This window comes from Hibiscus syriacus, unplaced genomic scaffold (assembly GCF_006381635.1).
Source record: "Hibiscus syriacus cultivar Baekdansim isolate YM2019G1 unplaced genomic scaffold, ASM638163v2 tig00110418_pilon, whole genome shotgun sequence".
Lineage (NCBI taxonomy): Eukaryota > Viridiplantae > Streptophyta > Magnoliopsida > Malvales > Malvaceae > Hibiscus > Hibiscus syriacus.
Genome location: NW_024062730.1, coordinates 1,194,518 through 1,214,094, shown reverse-complemented (window position 1 = coordinate 1,214,094; position 19,577 = coordinate 1,194,518). Strand labels below are relative to the sequence as shown.

The following is a 19,577-nucleotide window of genomic DNA, read 5'->3' as shown; positions in this document are numbered from 1 at the left end:
TGATTTTTTAGGTAAATCTATTTTTTTAAGGTGAATAGTTTGATATCGTTTAAGTATGTCTTGAGTTCGAATCTTTGTGTACGTAGAAATCTCTCTTGGAAAATTCATCCACCAAAGTCAGGCGTGTAATGCAACCGGTCTAGATTAGTCAAGTAAAAATCTTAAAATCGAGAGTGCAACCAGAAAAAAAATTATTATTATTTACTCTCACAATAACTTACTCCTTCCGCTCCCATTAAATTTGTTCCTTTTAGATTTTTAAAATTATTTTATTCAAAATGTTCTATTATAAAAGTTAACAAATAACAACAATTACATTTTCTATTTTTACCCTTTTTCTTTCAAAAAAATCAAAACAATAACTGTCAATTAATAACCCTAGAGAATATTACCTTGCTTTCTAATTAGTTATCATTTTATTTTTGATAGAAAATCGCTAGTTTTATTAAAAATAGAAAATATCCAGAATGGCATAACCGTAAATGCAAACTAAATTATAATTATGATATTTTACTATAACCATTGATACAAAAACTAGCAATCTAGATCACACAAGGAACAAAGAAGGAAAAGATTAAAAAACCTAACAAAAATGCTCGAACAAACTAAAGATACAAACAAATCTGATGCAAAATAAAGATTCGAACAAATCTGACTACATCGGAAAATAAAACACAAAAGGGGATGAAGCTATTGAAAAGCCACCGAAAAATCGTAAATTAGAGTCAAGCGACATGAGAAAATTATCCACGAACGCAAAATACACATTCAAATCAATCCGAGGTTCCAAACAGGGAAGATCAATATGATAACAAATAAGCGCCATTTTGATCAGTCGTAGCGATATCAAATCCAACGCTTATAAAAAAGATGAAAAAATATAACAGTCAAACGACCGAAAACTACCAAAAGACAGAGATAAACGTGCAACAAAGACAGAGATGAACGCATCACAAAGATAAAATTATTCTTATTAAAAAAACAAAGAGAAAATACAATTGGCAGTCACCAACCAACATCAAAACTGGTGTGTCGTCGGTTAAACAAAATCAAATAAGAAAAAGCTGATTTGATCATTAAAAAATAGCACAAATTGTAAAGAAAAAGAAAAGAGGGGGAGAGAGGGAGGGAGAGAGCGGCTAGGGTTTGCAAAAAATAATCAGAGTGGCTTTTAGTTAATTCGTTATCATTTTATAATTACAATAATCTTCTTAGTACACATCTTAAACTTCACAATATGTCGTATGTTTTCCTTTTTCTAAAAACATCTTATATATTTTATATTGTTTGATAAAGATTTTTCATTACAAATTAAAATTTTAATATAATTTAATAAAATTTAATAAAATTTATTGAAAGTTATTGGAAAAAGTATATTTACCGTATAAGAAAGTTTTTGTATTCTATGCTTATTTAATTAAATTCTAGTCCCACATCGCAATCTTAGTACTTGAAGTAAAAAAAAAAAAGTTGAGATCTTACTTTGAGAAGAGAGTAAAAAACAAATGACTTTATAATATCGTTATAAAGCTCCCAAAGAATCTTCTGTGTATTCATCACTTTGTCACATTCCTAAAAAGAGAATAATCAACTTTACCTTAAAAAAACAAAATAACAACTCTGTTAATTATTAACACGTATTTATCATTTCACACAATATTAAACACTATCAACAATTTGATTAAAATTTTTAAGGGCAAAGTACACTAATGGTCCTCTTACTATGGGATACTGTTTTATTAAGTCATTCGACTATTAAAAGTTACAAAATGGTCACCCGATTATTCATTATGTTCAAAACTCGTCATTTTCCGTTAAAAATTGATGATGTTCTGAGCTAAACGTTAACATGCTGACTGAAATATGATAGTTATTTGAGATTCTAGGAACATATTTTATCATATCATAATCAACATGTTAATGCTCAGCTCAGAATACCATCAATTTTTTAACAGAAAAAGACGAGTTTGGAACATAATGAATAGTTGAGTGCATGGTATCAAATCGCGGTCGCGTTTTCGATCATTTTGGGTTTACCGTGATTGTGGCCGTTGCGGGTGCTATTGCGGGTGTAGCGGGTACCTCGGGCGGCGGCGAAACCGCTATTTCGCGGGCGCTATCACGTTTTCGGATCGTGATTTGAAACCCTGGTCGAGTGACCATTTTGTAACTTTAATGGTCGAGGGACTTAACAAAATAACACTCTATAGTTGGAAGATCATTTTGTAATTTTCCATAGTCGAGGGACTTTATAGAGCAGTATCCTATAGCCGGGGAACCATTTGTGTACTTTACCCAAATTTTAAATAGAAAATTTATTGATGATTAGATACTATAGAGTTGATATTTTTTAGGCTTATATAACAAACAAGTACCTAAAGTATATCATCTTTTTCATTTAAGTACCTAAACTATGTTTTGGTCAAAATAAGTACCTAAAGTATTTTTTTTATAAAAATAGGTATAAAATTATTCAATTTTTTTCATTAAAGTACCTAAAGTATTCTTTAATTAACGCTACATGTCAAATTTTAGAGCTTAAATAGAAAATTTTGAATAGTTTAGGTGCATATTTTGACATAAAATACTTTAAGTACCTATTTTGATTAAAAATATAATTTTAGGTATTTATTTTGACAAAAAATACTTTAAATACTTAAATAAAAATGAAAGTACACTTTTAGGAGCTTATTTATGATATAAGGCTGTTTTTTAAAATACACAATTGTTTTACTTGATTAATAAGTTAGACGGGCCCAAGATGTCACCCTGGGCCTCTTGTTGTTTCTTTGTTTTAGGAAGTTGGGTGTTATGTTACAAGGAGATGGAGATCCATCATAGATTTGGTTGTTGGTTTGAATTTGAAGGGTTTTTTCTCCCTCTATATTTTGAATGTTTATAGTATATATATTTTGGATATTTTGTATGTTTGAGTATAAATATGTAAGGTTTTATGGTTTTATTTGTAATTTTTCGTTAAATAAAATTTTATATAAAATAAAATTTTGTAAAAAAGCATAAGTGGTTCATGTAGTTTAAAAAATCAATGTGACTCTCATATTATTTCTCTCAATAAGATTCTCTACTCAGAAAACATACCTAATGTGGTTCTTTGACCAATATTTTTCGTCGTTAACTGTTACATTGATGACGTAGCAGTTCACGGTACTGACGTGGTGGTTTATAGTGTTGACGTGATAATCTACGGTAGTTGATAACGTGGAGGATAACACAACATATTGACTACATTGATAAATATGGATATGGATGGATTGATACGTCAGTATCGTGGACCGCAACATCAACACCGTGAACTGCCATGTCAGTACCAGAACTGCCATGTCAGTACTAGAACGATTAAACGACGAAAAACGTTGGTCGAAGGGTCACATTAGGTATGTTTTCTAAGTTGGGGAACCATATTGAGAGAAAAAAACAATATGAATGTCATATTGATTTTTTTCTTCAAAAGTACAAAGATTTTGATGCCTTTTTATCTATAAATTTTCATATATATGGTTGATTGAGTAAACGTTATATTGATGTACAGTGATGCAAAATCTTTACAAAGAAGTTAAAGAAAGTACCACAAAATTCACAATTACATGAAATAATCCAGAAGAAATATATTACAATGAGAATTTCAAGACCAAATTAACAACACAAACAAATAAAAAAAAAACACATATCAAAATTCAATTTTATAATGATGATAATTGAAAAAAAAAGGAAAAACATTCATGTTGATCACCACCGTTGAATATTAATACAACCCATCACAATCAGTGTCTTCATTTCTCCATGATCATGGTCACAAATAAATTGCACCAACTACAGCAGCAACACCAAACAAGACTATATTTTGCACGGCAGCCGCTTTGGAGTTATCCGCCGGAGTTTCATCGGGGCTATCGGCGACAACAGAAGCCTTCTTCTTCTTCGACTTTGCCGGTGCCGGAGCCGGAGCTGGAGGCCTAGGAGCGAATAATTGCAGAGGCCGAAGTACCTGATCGATTTGATAAACGGCCAGCTGACCGTCGGTGTAAATCGTGCCGGAAACACTAGTGTTTGTCAATCCACTTGTGATATTCACCGAGTTCCCCGTTGTTGTAATATTGAGAGGGAACTTGCCATCGCCACTGTCACCGGCTTGTGTTCTCAATGGATTACTAATAGTTTGGAACTGAGACGAGGTGAGGTACGTCGGGACGATGTGGAATTGCACCAGCTCGACTTTCTGCTCGTCGGAGAGCGAATTCAACGTGCCGGATTTAAGGCTCGAGAACGCATTGTCCGTCGGTGCGAATAGGGTCATCCCGTTGTTGGAGTTGTTGAGCTGACCGAGCAGCTGATCGGCCACTTGTGTGGATTTTAGAAGACGGATTAAGAGGGTGAATTGGCCGGCTTTTTCGAGGATTTTGGTGACGTTCGTTGGACCAGGAGGTGCCGGGGCTGCAGCCACCGGAGCTATTGGTGCCGCCGGTGCCGCTGCTGGACCTTGGGCTGAGGTTGTTGAACCATGTAGGACTAAGAGGATGAGAAAAGAGAGAATGGTGAAGACATATTGTAGCTTCATTCTGTGTTTTTGGGCAACTCAAAACAATGTAGATCACAAGGGAAGAAGTGGTCCTTCAACAAAATGTGTTGGATGATTCCATTGGAAGGGAGAGGGGGTTTTATTGAGGATCAAGGTAGGTAAAATATGCTAGTTTAGTTTAGAAAAAACATAGTTATTAACTTTAGAAAATAATGTTACGTCATTTTCATATATAAATTCATTAGATTTTAAATTGATTGTTTTAGTTGGGTTTCTCAAAGCATCAATGTTAATATAATCAGATTTATCAATCAATTTAAGCAATGATAGATCGAAGGAAATAATCGTTTCTCTAATATAAAATTTTACGTTCGTCTCTGATTATTAAGTGTTCTTTAATAGTCATTGGTAATTAAAAGATACTATTTGTTTATAAATTTCTTAAACTATTGTTAAAGCACACATCCTACGAATATAACAAACTCGAATCTAGAACTTAGAGAACAATCCTATAAGCTGTAAATATATTTATTTAATGAATAACTTGGATGTAATACGTTGAAAGATATAATTGACAAAATATGAATGCAAGTATGCAACCAAATATCTTAAAGTTTGAGTGTTGGGGAAACTATATTGAGTGGAAAAACAGGAAAAACAGAGCAGAATGGAGTGGACGGGTAACCAAATAAAGATACGAATCATGATGGGCAATGCCTAGCTTAGGAAACAAGTTTCCAACTGGTAAATTGGGCGATTGGGCCCTGTTTGTCACGCCTAATTGCCCGTCGTGGGGCCTTCATTTCCATCGCCACTTCGATTCAAGCCGATAATCGCTCCTCAAGATGGATGGATGCATAGATTTATGTGAGATACAAAGAAGTTATATTAAAAGAATTTAGAGGATACGAAGTTATAAAATTTTAGAAGTGCGGAATTAAACAATTAAAAAAAATACAAAAGTAAAATTTAAAATATAAAAAAATTTAAAAATTCTAAAGATACGACCGCATCCCAACCCCTCAGTCCATCCCGGGATACCTCCCTCCTGCTTTAATATTTCGCTGCTCTTTCCTTTTCTTACATTCATTTATTTTGTAGGCAAAAGCATTTATTTTTTCCATGTTCATAACGGTAAGTTAAGGTTAGAATTTTTCTCTTAATTTTAAAATATATATAGTTTAGGGCAGTAAGGATGAAAATTCCATCTAGATTTGATGTATTTTGATTCGATATGATATGATAAAACGATTATTTTTTTAAAAATAGATGGGTTGAGTTTTTTATTATTATTATTATTATTATTATTTTTATTTTAAATGGTAGAATTAGGTTAAGTTTGAGTTTAAAATAAAAAAAATTGACCCAACTAAATATTATAACGATCCTGAATATATTTATGGATAATTATAATGATACACATTTTATATATTTTTCAATTTTACATAATAAAAATAATATATATAATATAAGTCGTGTCAGGTCGAGTATGAGTTTTGACCTAACATTGGTTGGAATTTCAGATAGGATGAGGACCTCCTAAATTCAACTCGAATCGAATACATATAGAGGGAGTTTAATTTTCGGGTTAAATTCAAGTGGGCCAAAAACCTAGTATGACCTGACCCATGATCCACTTATATAGCACATAATTTTCATATAAGATTAAAATTATTTAAAATTTTATATTAAAAGATATCTTGTCTTTTTAGATGTTACAATAACGACTGTGTGATGTACGCTATAACGCTGGTTTAAATATTTGAATTGTATTTGAGAGTAACAAAATTTTGGATGACTTATAGATACTCAAGTTCGAGTCTTTATGTATACAGAAAATTCTCGTTGAAGGACTCATCCACCAAAGTCAGGTGTGCGACTCGGGTAGGTCAGGATTAGTTAAGGAAAAACCTCGGAAACTGGAACGTCAACAAAAAAACGATTTCAAATTTACTATCATGAGATAGTAAGGTGGATTTTGATGTTTTTTGTTTCTCAATTTAAACCCAAACGAGTTGGTAAGACACAATTAGGATTTTAGACCATTGATGCTGGCCTGGACAAAAAAATCACATACAGAAATGTCGTTGGTTACTTGGTTGGGTTGAGTTGAGTATACGCAAAATGCAAGTTTGCATGTATGCATCTATTTTGTTGTAAGAATCGACAATTTTCAAAAGCTTTTTTTTCAGATGCTCTATCTTTTCACAGCATTGGAAAGGTAATTTAGGTTCCAAGTAACATTCTTCTGGTTTTCGCTCCTGGGATGAAAAGTACCTGTTAAGTCCCTCTATTGTAGGGTTTATGCCAGTTTAATCCTTCTGCTATTGAATGGACCAGTTTAATTCCTCTATTATAAATGTGGACCAGTTCGACCACTGATGGGGTTCGGGATCTTGCAAAGATAAAGAGGGTACTGTATTTGCTTTTACTTTTTGCTGGGAAATTGAACTTGCAAGTTGGCAGTGAATATTGAACAAATTGCAGTTTCATCCTTTGCTTGATAAACAAGCTGTCTTCCAACTCCAACTCCAACCACCGGGACGGATTTAAGATTTTATATTAGGGGATAAATTTGAACTTATAAAATTCTAGGGACGAATTTGAACTTATAAAATTTTAGGAGGATGAAAGCAAATTTTCAATAAAAAATACATAAAAAAAATCTAAAATATATGATAATTTTAAACTTTTAGAGGGTGATCGCCCCCATCCGCCCCTCCAAAGTCCACCCTTATCCCTCGTAATTATTTCCTTTTCTTTCCCTTTTTAGAGAGATGAATTACTGGAATTTAGATTTAAATTTTAAACTTAATTAACCCATCACAAAATTCATGTATTAAAATTTACTCTCTATTTATATAGTCAAATTAATATTTGATCACCAAGAATCTTAATATCACATAAAAAATCTTAACTAAATAAACGTAATCGTCAATTAATTTTTAGTTAATAGAATTAACTACAACAAATCCAATTTAATTTATAATTAAATTTTGAGTCAATATCAAACAAAAGTTTGTTATGTTATTCAAATTTGGGAGTCAATTTCGAACATATATATATATATATATATATGTATTTGACATGAGATAAGATCCAATTATGTAATATAAAATTCTTTTAGTCTTATACGAATTTAGGGTCTTTAAGTAAAAATAGATAATTGAGATTAATCGTAGTAAATGAGAAGATATTCATTGAAAAGAAAAGATTTAACCTTAACAATATACTTCACTCATCTAACAATAAAAAATCTTAATAAAATTAAAAAAATTACATTAGATAAAAGAATTCAAACTCTTTATCATAGTAATAGTATTTTCCCTCAAGTAGATAAGTACTTTAGTTTCTCAAGTACATTAGATACTTCACTCATGAGATTGTTATTTGAATTAAGATTAGAATTTTTTTTATTGAAATATGCCAAACTAGTTAAACATATATCGATAAAAGTTGTGTACATCTCTGTTCAAAATAAATGATAATATCATGGGCAAAATCCTAGCCCTTATTAACGTTACAATTTCAATCACAAAGGAAACAAAATATACATACATTGCATGTATGCCTTTTTTTTTTTAAATCAGTATACATTGAGCTTATCCTTATATTGAAGCTGAACCGGCTTGTCCTTTAAACCTGCAAGCACTGCAGAGAGGCGAATATAGCGATTGTGTCACGTATTTGTCTTCACCGCCCATCATCGGCATCGGCACGCCTCGTTTCACGGTGCTAACGTAGTCCGGCCGATAAGTCTTTCCTAACACTCCTTCCACTAGAGGGCTCAGTTGGGTGAACTTGAACTGTGTTTCCAAATGTGCAAAGGCATCATCAGGTGGCAACTGGTAATTGTGAACCTTGTTCTCATGTTCACCTATGGCTCTAACTCTTACGTTCAACTCCGCCAGCCCCGCAACCGTGACTTTAACGCCGTTGGTTTTGTCGGTCCTTTCGACTATGACCTCCCTTTCTTCGGAATTAGTCCTCCATTCGGCGTCTCCTTCGGTAGGTAGGTTTACGTCTTCGCCGTCCCATCGTACGGTGAGAGCATCGAAGCTTTCATCCCATTTAGACACCCTCTTTGTGGCGAGGACTAGAGTGTATTTGTCGAACATGATGGCAAGGGCTTGCACCCACGTATAGTCTCGTGTACGTCCTTCCGGTCGAGTTCCGATGAAATGTGCATTGATTTGGAGGTTATCGTCCGATACAATGGCGAAGTTTCCTCCCTTGGCTCCATGGAAGTAGAACATAACTCCATCACCACCAACAAACCTCGGATCATAACATAGAGACCCGTATCCATTACAGTTCGGCTTTCTCCCTGTCAAAGAACTTCAAGTCATCAGCTTACATACACTAACATACATACATATATGTGCACATGTACTTACATTTGCAGGTGACATCACATTTGCTGCTGCAATCAAAGAAGCATCCTTTGACCTTCTTATTCTTCTTGGGCTTCCTTTGAGGGCATTGTTTGGGACATGTGAGTACCTTTCCATTACAGGCTCCTCTCGCTTGGCAATAAACTCTTTCTCGTCCGCTACTGCTCGGTGCCAAAACATCGTAATGCGTTGAAGCAGCATCGTACGGTGCCTTCTTCTTGCTGTTGCCTTGCGCATTGGTAGCTTCCATGGAAATGAAAACTAGGGCAAGGACTGCCAAGAGGAAAGACCATCTTCTTTCCATGTCTGTGTGTGTTTTTAAAAGCAAGGGTTTGTGTTTTTTCTTCTTCTCCTACCGATCTTCAAGTGTTTTTTCAGTTTGGAGAAGATATGGGATGAGACATGGTGTCAGGGAAGTGCTATATAAAGGCCAGTTGGGCGGCCATTTTGCCTGCAAATACTGCTAAAGCCATGTGAAGTTTCTTCTTTCCATAACCAAGAGAGTTGAGAACTAGCTCCTTCTCATTATATTTATGTTTCTTGGAATTATGATATAAGGGTTGACCATGGGTTTTGGGTGATTTAATATGAACATGTTGAATTTTATATATATATATATATATATTATATTTTTGTGTATTTAGATAATTATTGGACTATTATATTTTTATACTCATATTTGTATTTGTATTGAATATAATGTTATTTGGAATGCAGATTTATTTGATGTAAAGATTAACATTAACTATTGATATGAAGTTTAATTCTATAAAATTGATCTTTTTGAATTTATTATGTAGCCTAGTAGTGGTAAAAGAGAATGTTATTTTAATAGGATTCGAACAGTTGCGTCTATGTGTACAAATTATCAAAATTCTAAATATATTATCTTATAATCACTTCAAATTATTAGAAAGGAATAAACATTTTTAAAACTTATACACAATTTTATATTTATTCAAATATATAAATCTATAAGAATTATGAAATAGAGGAGATACTAAGAGTTCACGTAGGAAACCATAAACAATAGTACATGGAAAGAAAGATAAATTTCATGAACCTCGAACATAAGAAGACACTTAATTTTTAATCCTATTAATCCTCAGTATATATTTATAGAATAATTACTTGATCTTAAATAAATTTTGTGTAGCAATAAATCAACTAAAATTAGATTCCATACTATTAATCAACTTCTAATAAAAAATATAGTCCTATATGCATTTAAATTATGTGACAAAATTTGTATCAGTAAGGGATCTAGAAATATTTTTAAGGTGTACACATGACATACATATTAATCACATAAAAACTTTATATGGGGCATACACAACTAAATTTCAAGGTAGACAAAATTATTAAAATATATAATTATTCGAAGAAAATTTAAATTTTAAGATGGATACGTGCCCATGCTAAATCCTTAATGGATGTGCCCCAAATTCGTACTAAGAGATTATGCCCCTACACTCCCGATTAGGGCTGTAAATGAGCTGAGTCGAGCTCGAGTATTGTTGATCTCGTCTCGACTTGAAGACTCTGAAATAGAGCTCGACTCTATTCGAAAACTCGAGAGCCTAAAATTTTCAAGCTCGACTCAAACTCGAAATCGTGAACTGAAGCTCGTAAAACCTCGAAAAGGCTCGAAATGAAAAAAAAAATCTTAAACTTAACTCAATTGAAGCCTCAAACTCAAACTCGAACATGAACCTTAAATGCATGAAAACCTTATATTGCATTTTAAAAAAAATCAACATAAATGTTAATATTATTAATAATTTATTTTTTTTAAAAATCGACACATAAATATTAATATTATTAATAATTTGTTTTTTGAAAAAAAAATCTTAATATATTATATTTTCGAGGTGCTCACGAGTTTTTTGAGTCGAGTATCAAATAGCTCATTTCGGCTCGTTAAGAATTCGAGTCGAGTCTATTATAGTCTAGTATTTATCGAGCTTTAACCGAATCTATCTCGAGTATCTTGAAATCTGTCTCATCTCATTTATAGCCCCATCTCGATTGGAGATGATTTAATCTAAGAATGTAGCCCACCATAAATATCAATTTTTTCTTTTCATTTTATTTTTTACCAAACAAATTACATCGCAGACTTGTAGACCAAATTAAGACAGAATTTAAATCACAACACTCTTAACAGTCAATAATTTTATAGTAAACTATAAGATAATTAATAAAATTGTTAATTTTATTTAATTGATATCCCCCATTCCAATAAAAGCTCAACATCGAATAAAAACACAACTACCATAGCAAAGTTTAGGAATAATAAATTATGATATTAATAAACTTAGCTTGAGATGGGGGCAAAACTTTCGAGATAATGTTCTGAAAGAAATTAATTCACGAGCTAATGCACTCCCAAGATTAATTGCTCAAATAGGATGAAATCCACAGTGTTGGACGTAGGTCGCCATGCACTCCGGGCGACCAACCCTTGCTCAAACAGAGAGAATGAACGTGTTGCATGGCACATGCACGTCCCAACACATAGGTCGCCATGCCCTCCGGGCGACCTTGTAGGTCGCCATGCCCTTCGGGCGACCTACCCTCGCTCGGTTTCCCTCGGATTCCCTCGCATAGCTCGCTCGGTTGCCCTCGGATGCCCTCGCATAACTCGTTCGGATGGCCTCGGTCGGATGGCCTCGGATGCTCTCGGATGGCCTCGGTCGGATGGCCTCGGATGCCCAGCGTGTTGGGACGTGCATGGCACATGCAGTCTCTTGTAGCTCGCCGGGAAGACATGGCGACCTAGTAGGTCGCCCGGAAGGCATGACGACCTACGGCCAACACTGTAGATTTCACCCTATTTAAGTAATTAATCTTGAGAGTGCATTAGCTCGTGAATTAATTTTTTTCAGAACATTATCTCGAAAGTTTTGCCGAGATGTAGACTTTGGGATGCAAAATAGTAATAACTTTGATTCTTGAAGCTCAACTACCAACTGACATCAACGCTTTATCATGTGACCCAAGCCTCCGATAACGGCGCCATCGATTAAATAAATAAAGCTCCATGGTCAAACTGTTTCTTTTTTCCGGTAAAACTGCGCCTCCTAGACCGCCGGCACCCTTTTAATATTACGACTACTTGAATATTCTTTTTCCGGTAAACCCTGAATAGTCCTCTCATGAAACTTAAACTTTCAATAATTACAAGTTGCATTAACTAAGATCTAAAGAGAATAGCTCAGGTCAACTCCATTAAATAGACGGCAAATCCATCGGGGCGCCAGCTTAGATTGCATGCATGGCCTGTTGTAGAAGAGAATATCACAACAAGTGGGGACATTTCATTTTAAATTTAAAAATTTAATGTATGATAGTTTGAGTTATAAATTACTTCTGAAAACATGAGAAACCATAAGTACATGTATAATGTAGATTTATTTATTTTATTTTTGATAACTCGTCGATATGTTTTTTTTATATTCAGATTTATCCATGTATATTCAATTTTACAAACTTAATAGAAAGAAGAAAAACATTTTATATATTATATATTAATGGATTTTTTATGTCATGATATGATCTAATTAAATTATATTATATTTTAAAATATATAGTTTTACATCTTAATTCGAACTCACATCCTTCGGACCCTAAGTACCGAAGCCTCCGATAACAGCATCACGACAATCTCTTATCCTTTTTCTTTAATGAATTGTTGAAAGATATATGAAGATGGTGAAAGAAAGAAATTTTTTTGATGCACTGTTCTTTGAATTTCGTTTAATAAAAAGTTTATGATACGATCTATTTGATATATATATATTAAAAAATGGGAGTTTAGGGGTGGACGAGAGAGTTTTTAAGCTGTTATAGTGTCCACTCACATACTCATGATTCTCTAGGGTTTTAATGATTTTAACAATTCTCTTATAACCTATGTTCAATACTGTAGATTTTTTTAGTGTTTATTTTGTTTTATGGTTTTATTATCTTGTTTAATTTTGTTACACAATTAACTCCAGAGTAAAGTATTTCGGTAATAATTATTAAGAAATATTTGTAGTACATGAGAAAAAAATATAATGGGCAATTTTCATAGGGCCCTTATTCTTTTATAATATCAAAAGTATAAAATGTGAAAACATGCAAAACAATATAATTGAAAAATATTGGTTCACTGCAGACAAGTTTAGTCTTCATGTTTGATCATTATCAGCACGACGATGAAGGAAATGAAGTCCAATAATTTAGATAGCGGCAAGTGATCCAGATGGCCTCTTGAACCTGCAAGCATTGCAGAAAGTCGAGAACAGATATGGGGTTTGGTACTTATCTTCCCCGCCCATCATCGGCATTGGCACCCCTCTCTTCACTGGGCTAACATACCCCGGCCGGTACGTTTTTCCCAGCACTCCTTCAACTTCATCGCTCAAGTTTTCGAATTTGAACTGTGTTTCCAAGTGAGAAAACGCATCATCTTCTGGTATTTGATACTTATGAACCCTGTTTTCTTCCTTCCCGATTGGTCTCACCTTATGTACATCTCCACCAATCCGGATATCTTGACTCGGATGCTGTTTTTGTCGTCGGTTCTTTCGACCAACGCGTCGCCGTTGGTCCACTCGGCTTCTCCGTCGTAAGGGATGTTGACGGTCTCGCCGTCGAACTGGACGGTGAGAGCGTCGACGTGGTCGTCCCAGTGCGAGACTCTATTTGCTGAAACGACAAGAGTGTGGGTGTCGAACATGACGGCCAAGGCTTGCACCCATGTGAAATCACGAGTCCTTCCTAGTGGTCGGGTGCCGATGAAATGAGCATTGATTTGAAGATTATCGTCTGAGACAATGGCGAAGTTCCCATCTTTTGCTCCATGGAAGTAAAACATAACCCCATCACCACCAACAATACGAGGGTCGTAGCAAAGAGAACCGTAGCCATCACATTTTGGTTTCCTCCCTTAAAACATACATAAAATGAGAATTTTAGAATCAGTCCAAGCTAGTTAAGTACAAGGTTTATCTTTTTCCTCCATTTAGGTTTAAGGAAATATTTTAATGAAGTACTTGAGGTAGGTTTAAGGAAGTATTTTAATGAAGGACTTGAGGTGATGTACTTTGTTACTCTCTTTAATACAAAGTACCCTATTTCAAAAAGAAGAAGTTAAGTACAAAGATTTAAATAAGACGAGACATATCACCAGCTATTCAAGTTTAACTTAGTCAAAATTTGATACATTTAAATTAAATGAATTCGACTCGAACTCGAAACTCAATTAAAATTCTTAACGATCTAAAACAACTCAAAAAAATAGTAGAGTAAATATTTAAAACTTTTAAATTAAATTATTAATAATATGAATATTTATATGTTGTTTTTTTATATATAATATAAGTCTTTTATTTAATTAAGGTTCAAGTTCGAACTCGAGTTCGAGCTTGAACCGAGCTCAAGTTTGAGCTTCAATCGAGTTAAATATGAAAATATTTCGAATTTAAGTTTTTTCAAGTTCGAATCAAACTTTAATTTTTTATTTTAAGTTAGAGTCGGACTTGATAATTTTAACCTCGTGAGCTTTCGAGTCGAGTCAAATTCAATTTTAAAATTTTCAAATAAAGTTGTGATCAACAATACTCGAAACTCGATTCGACTCATTTATAGCCTTAGTTAAGTATATTTAAAATTAGGGTCTAGGGTTTAGAGGGATTATGCTTACACTTGCATGTGGCTTCACACTTGCTGCCACAGTTAACATGGCAAGCCTTTTGTTTCTTGTTATTCTTAGGCTTCCTTTGAGGGCATTCAGATGGGCAAACAAGTGTCTTCTTGTAACAAGCACTTTTCGCTTTGCAGTAGGCTCGTTCTTGCCCATTCTTCGACGGTGACAAGATAATTTTCATCATCGCCTTGCTGTTCCCCTTAGAATTACCGGATGCAACACCGCCGTTGCCGTTCCCCTTATCAGCACCGTGCACAATGGCGGCTTCAGTGCATAGCAATATGATGAGAACCCATAATATAGTATGTGTCTTCATCTTATTATCGATTTGGCACACTTGTTAAATGTTTTGTTCTGTGTTTATTTTTTTTTGGAGTGGTAAGAGATGATGAAAATGTTGCCGAAAATGAAACTATTTATAAGGGTTTTGTCAGCATGAACCAGACCCTGGAGTCTGGACTTTGTGGTGGACTTCATTTTATTTACGTTTCTTTGCTTTCATCTTACACAAATGGCAACAAGATAAGGTTTTTAGAGGAATGAATTAGCCATTACATGCTTTGATTTCAGTGGGGTTTTGTGGTCTAAATATGATTTTAGTCCCTCTACAATGTTAAAATTTAAGATTTACTATTTCTACTTATTATTAGCATGGCTAACTTGATAGCATGATTACTTATGGTGTTAAAGTGGTGATGTATTTTTTTTTCATCACTCGGTTCTACAATCCAAACTATGTGAAAAATTCAGTTAATCATATTCCATAATTAGTAACGAATATACATATTAGCCAAAACTTAAATTCAGCCATTTATATGCTTTGATTTCAGAGTTTTTTTCCTACTTACGAGATATTTTTACATATATCATGACAACAATTAAGCACATATATAAATACTACGACAGGAGCCAAACTTGTTTCTGAGATTTTGGTGGCCCTCAGGCGAATAAAAAATTAGGCCCTTTAATCAGGGATTTAAATAACAATTTGCATTTGTGTCTTTGCTCATGTTGTGTTTATTGCTATTGCCGACTGATGATGTTGTGGTCACTACAAGTATTGTGGTTGTGAATTTTTAATAACATATGTTATTGTGGACATACCGGTTGTGGATATCGCGGTTTCAGACGATGTCATTATCACTACATAACGGTCATTGTTTTGGTTACACACTGTTATTTAAGTGATTTTTCTAAAAATAAATTTTAAGAGTAGCTCTATAATAACAAATATTAAAAAAAATAGTTCTCCAATAACAAATATTAAAGAAAAAGTAAATTTTAAGAGTATACTCATAATAGTAAATATTATAAAAATGTACTTCCAATAAAAAGTACTAAAAAAATTGAACTCATAATAAAAAATAAATATTAAAAAGAAATTGAATTTTAAAAGCATACCCCTAATAATAAATATTAAAAAATTAGGCCAATAAGTATTAAAAAATTGGACCTTTAATAATAAATGTTAAAAAATATTGACAAACACTTGACACTTATACAAATAATAGACAAAAATAAATTATAAGAGTAGGCCCCTAATAATAAATATTAAAAAAATTGATCTCATAATAATAAATATTAGAGAAAAAATAAACATTTATTAACAAATGTAAAAAATAATTGAACCCTATAACTAATATAAAACCATATTTTTACACGCATAATATATTATAAAATTTCTGGGCCCTGGGCTGCCCAGTCCCTCTATCAATAGTATACATTAACTGTTATTTAACTAACAATTCTCATTTAATTTGTGTCATTTTGATTAAAAAAATTAAAACTTTGGAGTTTAATATACTCTAAAAAAGAATAATGATTATTTGAGTAAATGTTAGAGACTAATTTTAGCATTATATCAATAAGAATATATCGACACTTGATTATGCCAAGTAGAAGGATTAAATATTAAATTTCAATATAGTAGAGGGATTAAAAATTTGAATTAAACCTTTAATAATTTTTTTGGCCAAATAGCTGTCAAATATCTCTTTGAAACTAAGCGTACATAGTTTCACTTTACTTGAGTTCGTAAGTTCATGAATGTTCAATAATCAGCTATAAGTTAGGGTTTTGCTTCAGTTATTCGAAAAGTGTTCTCTCCATTGTTTACAGTTTTAAAAAATTTATATATATTTGGATAAATAAATATCTCTATTTATTTAAAGAAAAAATAACTTCAGTGACCGAAAATGATTTATAATATACGATTTTTTTAAAAAAAATTGGATTTGTGAAAATAACCAACAAATTCGCAACGCGAACTCTAATTTCGCAACACAGTTTCCAAATTCGCAACGCGAATTTTCCAGATTCGCAACTTAGTTTTGAAATTCGCAACGCGATTTTAGAATTAACGTCGTCGCGAATTTGGAAAATCGCGTTGCGGAAAAGAAATTCGAGTTACGAATTTGGAAACTGTGTTGCGAAATTGGAGTTCGCGTTGCGAATTTGTTGGTTATTTTCGTAAATCCAAAAAAAGTTGATTAAAATCGTATATTATAAGATATTTTCGGTCACTAAAATTATTTTCTCTTATTTAAATTAATTTTTATTTATATATTTCAGTTTGGTTGATTATGTTATTGATTTCAGATTCTAAGCAAAAACATCTTTTAAGAAACGAATCTCCAACCTTTAAAGATAACGTCCCTTTGAAAAACAGAAGCAAAATAAAATAAATAATAAAGTCTTTGCCACTCCTACACTTTTGGACATTGCTTTATCCCCTTAGAAAATAATAGTTTATTTGGATATAAATTTAAAAATTCAAATATTTAAGTACAATAATTTTTTAAAGAGTCAAGTACATAAAATGGTCCTCAATTGTAGGATGTTACTTTATTGAGTCACTCGACTATTAAACATTACAAAATAGTCACTCAACTATTTAAATGTTTCAAATTCATCATTTTCCATTAAAAAATTGATGATCGTCTAAGCTAGACATTAATCTGTTGACTGAGATATGATATAATCTGATCTTAGAACCATTTGAGTTGCATTTTATGGATCGAGTCTCCGTTTATGTTATGTCGTCGAGTCAATACTTGAAAGCAACGGTTGTGACTATATACATTATGAAAATATGATTTTATCATATTCTAGTCAACAAGTTAGTGTCTAGCTCAAACGCTTGTCAATTTTTTAATGAAAAAATGATAAGTTTGGAATGTATGTATAGCCGGATGATTATTTTATAAATTTTAACAGTCAGATAACTTAATAAAGTAACACCCTATAATCATAGGACTATTTGTGTACTTTTTGCTCAAAATAATAATTTTACTTATAGTTTCCTCCCGTTATAAAAAATTAAAATTTAAACCATTGTATCATCGTTGTAAACACTTTTATTCAATCAAACTAAAATCTTAAATTGACCCCAAATTTAAAACCAACCTACTTAAAATTTTAGATCTAAATTTAAACTCCGATTTAATCTGGTCTCATTCTCAAGTAGGGATGGACACATATTTTTATGTTAGGGTTGAACTTTTAAAAATTTAGAAAGGAGAGAACTTATAAAATTTTAGGAGAACGAAAACATATTTTCAATACGTAAAAAAATATAAAATATATAATAATTTTAAATTTTCATATTGTTTTCACTCGTCCCATTCGATTCATCCTTCTCAGGCCCAATTTACAACCTAGTCAAACCTTTTTCCATTCCCACAAATCTTCCAACGTCCCTATTCCCATCTATCCCTAAAAACAAACTAATCGAATCACCTATTATCCCTAAAAGTTGGTCATTATTTTCGTCAAAGTGTTAGGGCTCTCCCCTATTTAAATTTCGTTCTTTTATTTTAAAAATTAGGATGTTAAGACATATTATGAGGTCCTTAACTTTGAAACCTAATAAAACCCAAGTTCACCAAAAAAAGAAAACAGTTGAGAAGATCCATGCGCACCGTTTCATTCACGGTGTGCTTTAGCAAACCCTCCATAATCAACGCACATTAGCGCACTCCAAACCCCAAATTTATTCCCTTACTGCCCAACATTCCCTCAAAATATTTCGGCAAAAGTGCCAAAATAATGATGTGGGAATTTTTAATTCCCAAAGTAATGTACTCATTCGATTAATTTTTGATATAGGATTTTTATAGAGTTTTGGGATCTCTCGATGTCTTCAGGAGTGTTCATTGTTAGATGGGATTCCAGAAATTTTTTTTGGCTATTTTACACAAATATCACCTTAACAAAAATTAATTACTTGTTAGTAACCGTTTAAGAATATTTTACGGATCTAACATATTTTTAAATACTTTCTATAAAATTATTCATGCATTAAATTACATAATACAATTATATCTACCAATTACCACTTGACACTTTCTGATGCATTTTTTACCCTTTCAAAATCCTATATGTATAGTATATTCTAGGAAATTTTGAGGGTAAGTAATTTAAAATATAAATAATTTTATAAAATATTACAGATTATCATCATTTTGAAAATAATTTTGCAGAAAAACGCGGTACATGTACCGCATAGGATTTTGAAAAATATTTATAAAAGTTTTATAACTAATATTTATTTTTCAAAATCCTATGCGGTGAATGTGTCGCGCCTTTCTGCAAAATTATTTTTCAAAATCCTAGAATATACTATACGTATAGGATTTTAAAAGGGTCAAAAACGCATCAAAAAATGTCAAGTAGTTATTGATAGACATAATTGTATTGTGTAATTTAATGTAGGAATAATTTTATAGAAATTATTTAAAATTTGCTAGATCTGTAAAATATTCTTAAACAGTGCCTAACAAGTAATTAATTTCTGTTAAGGTGATATTTGTGTAAAAATACCAACTTTTTTTTTAAAATGCTAAAGACGTCGAGATTTCCACAATTGAATTCACCCAAAGACGCCGAGAAATCTGGTCCACCCCTGAAGACGTCAAGAGATCTCAAAACCCTGTAGAAAACACCCTATATT

At 32.6% G+C, this 19,577-nt stretch overlaps 5 protein-coding genes across 5 annotated transcripts; all 5 read right to left on the bottom strand.

Moving 5' to 3' along the window:
• Positions 1-3,673: 3,673 nt before the first annotated feature.
• On the bottom strand, positions 3,674-4,665 carry LOC120124491 (fasciclin-like arabinogalactan protein 12). The gene has a single exon (XM_039143153.1). The coding sequence runs from the start codon at positions 4,574-4,576 to the stop codon at positions 3,812-3,814; it is 765 nt and encodes a 254-aa protein (XP_038999084.1). The 5' UTR covers positions 4,577-4,665; the 3' UTR covers positions 3,674-3,811.
• On the bottom strand, positions 3,812-4,576 carry LOC120124435 (fasciclin-like arabinogalactan protein 12). Its single transcript, XM_039143113.1, has one exon. It carries the CDS (start codon positions 4,574-4,576, stop codon positions 3,812-3,814), a length of 765 nt encoding a protein of 254 aa, XP_038999044.1.
• A 3,347-nt stretch (positions 4,666-8,012) lies between the features above and the next one.
• Positions 8,013-9,235, bottom strand: LOC120124489. Its single transcript, XM_039143152.1, has 2 exons — positions 8,935-9,235; positions 8,013-8,864 (listed from the first exon to the last, which is right to left on the bottom strand). The coding sequence occupies exons 1-2, from the start codon at positions 9,233-9,235 to the stop codon at positions 8,146-8,148; spliced, it is 1,020 nt and encodes a 339-aa protein (XP_038999083.1). The 3' UTR covers positions 8,013-8,145.
• LOC120124434 lies at positions 8,146-9,235 on the bottom strand. The gene is made up of 2 exons (XM_039143112.1): positions 8,935-9,235; positions 8,146-8,864 (listed from the first exon to the last, which is right to left on the bottom strand). The coding sequence occupies exons 1-2, from the start codon at positions 9,233-9,235 to the stop codon at positions 8,146-8,148; spliced, it is 1,020 nt and encodes a 339-aa protein (XP_038999043.1).
• A 3,922-nt stretch (positions 9,236-13,157) lies between these two features.
• On the bottom strand, positions 13,158-14,942 carry LOC120124433. Its single transcript, XM_039143111.1, has 3 exons — positions 14,624-14,942; positions 13,443-13,866; positions 13,158-13,194 (listed from the first exon to the last, which is right to left on the bottom strand). Exons 1-3 carry the CDS (start codon positions 14,940-14,942, stop codon positions 13,158-13,160), a joined length of 780 nt encoding a protein of 259 aa, XP_038999042.1.
• Positions 14,943-19,577: the final 4,635 nt, after the last annotated feature.

Coding starts and splice junctions, on each gene's coding strand:
- LOC120124435 (XM_039143113.1), bottom strand. CDS start 4,576: ATGAAGCTACAATATGTCTTCACCATTCTCTCTTTTCTCATCCTCTTA.
- LOC120124491 (XM_039143153.1), bottom strand. CDS start 4,576: ATGAAGCTACAATATGTCTTCACCATTCTCTCTTTTCTCATCCTCTTA.
- LOC120124433 (XM_039143111.1), bottom strand. CDS start 14,942: ATGAAGACACATACTATATTATGGGTTCTCATCATATTGCTATGCACT. Junction 13,867..14,623: donor GTGTGAAGCCACATGCAAGT/GTAAGCATAATC, acceptor GTATGTTTTAAG/GGAGGAAACCAAAATGTGAT. Junction 13,195..13,442: donor TTGGTGGAGATGTACATAAG/GTGAGACCAATC, acceptor CAATGCTTGCAG/GTTCAAGAGGCCATCTGGAT.
- LOC120124489 (XM_039143152.1), bottom strand. CDS start 9,235: ATGGAAAGAAGATGGTCTTTCCTCTTGGCAGTCCTTGCCCTAGTTTTC. Junction 8,865..8,934: donor ATGTGATGTCACCTGCAAAT/GTAAGTACATGT, acceptor GTTCTTTGACAG/GGAGAAAGCCGAACTGTAAT.
- LOC120124434 (XM_039143112.1), bottom strand. CDS start 9,235: ATGGAAAGAAGATGGTCTTTCCTCTTGGCAGTCCTTGCCCTAGTTTTC. Junction 8,865..8,934: donor ATGTGATGTCACCTGCAAAT/GTAAGTACATGT, acceptor GTTCTTTGACAG/GGAGAAAGCCGAACTGTAAT.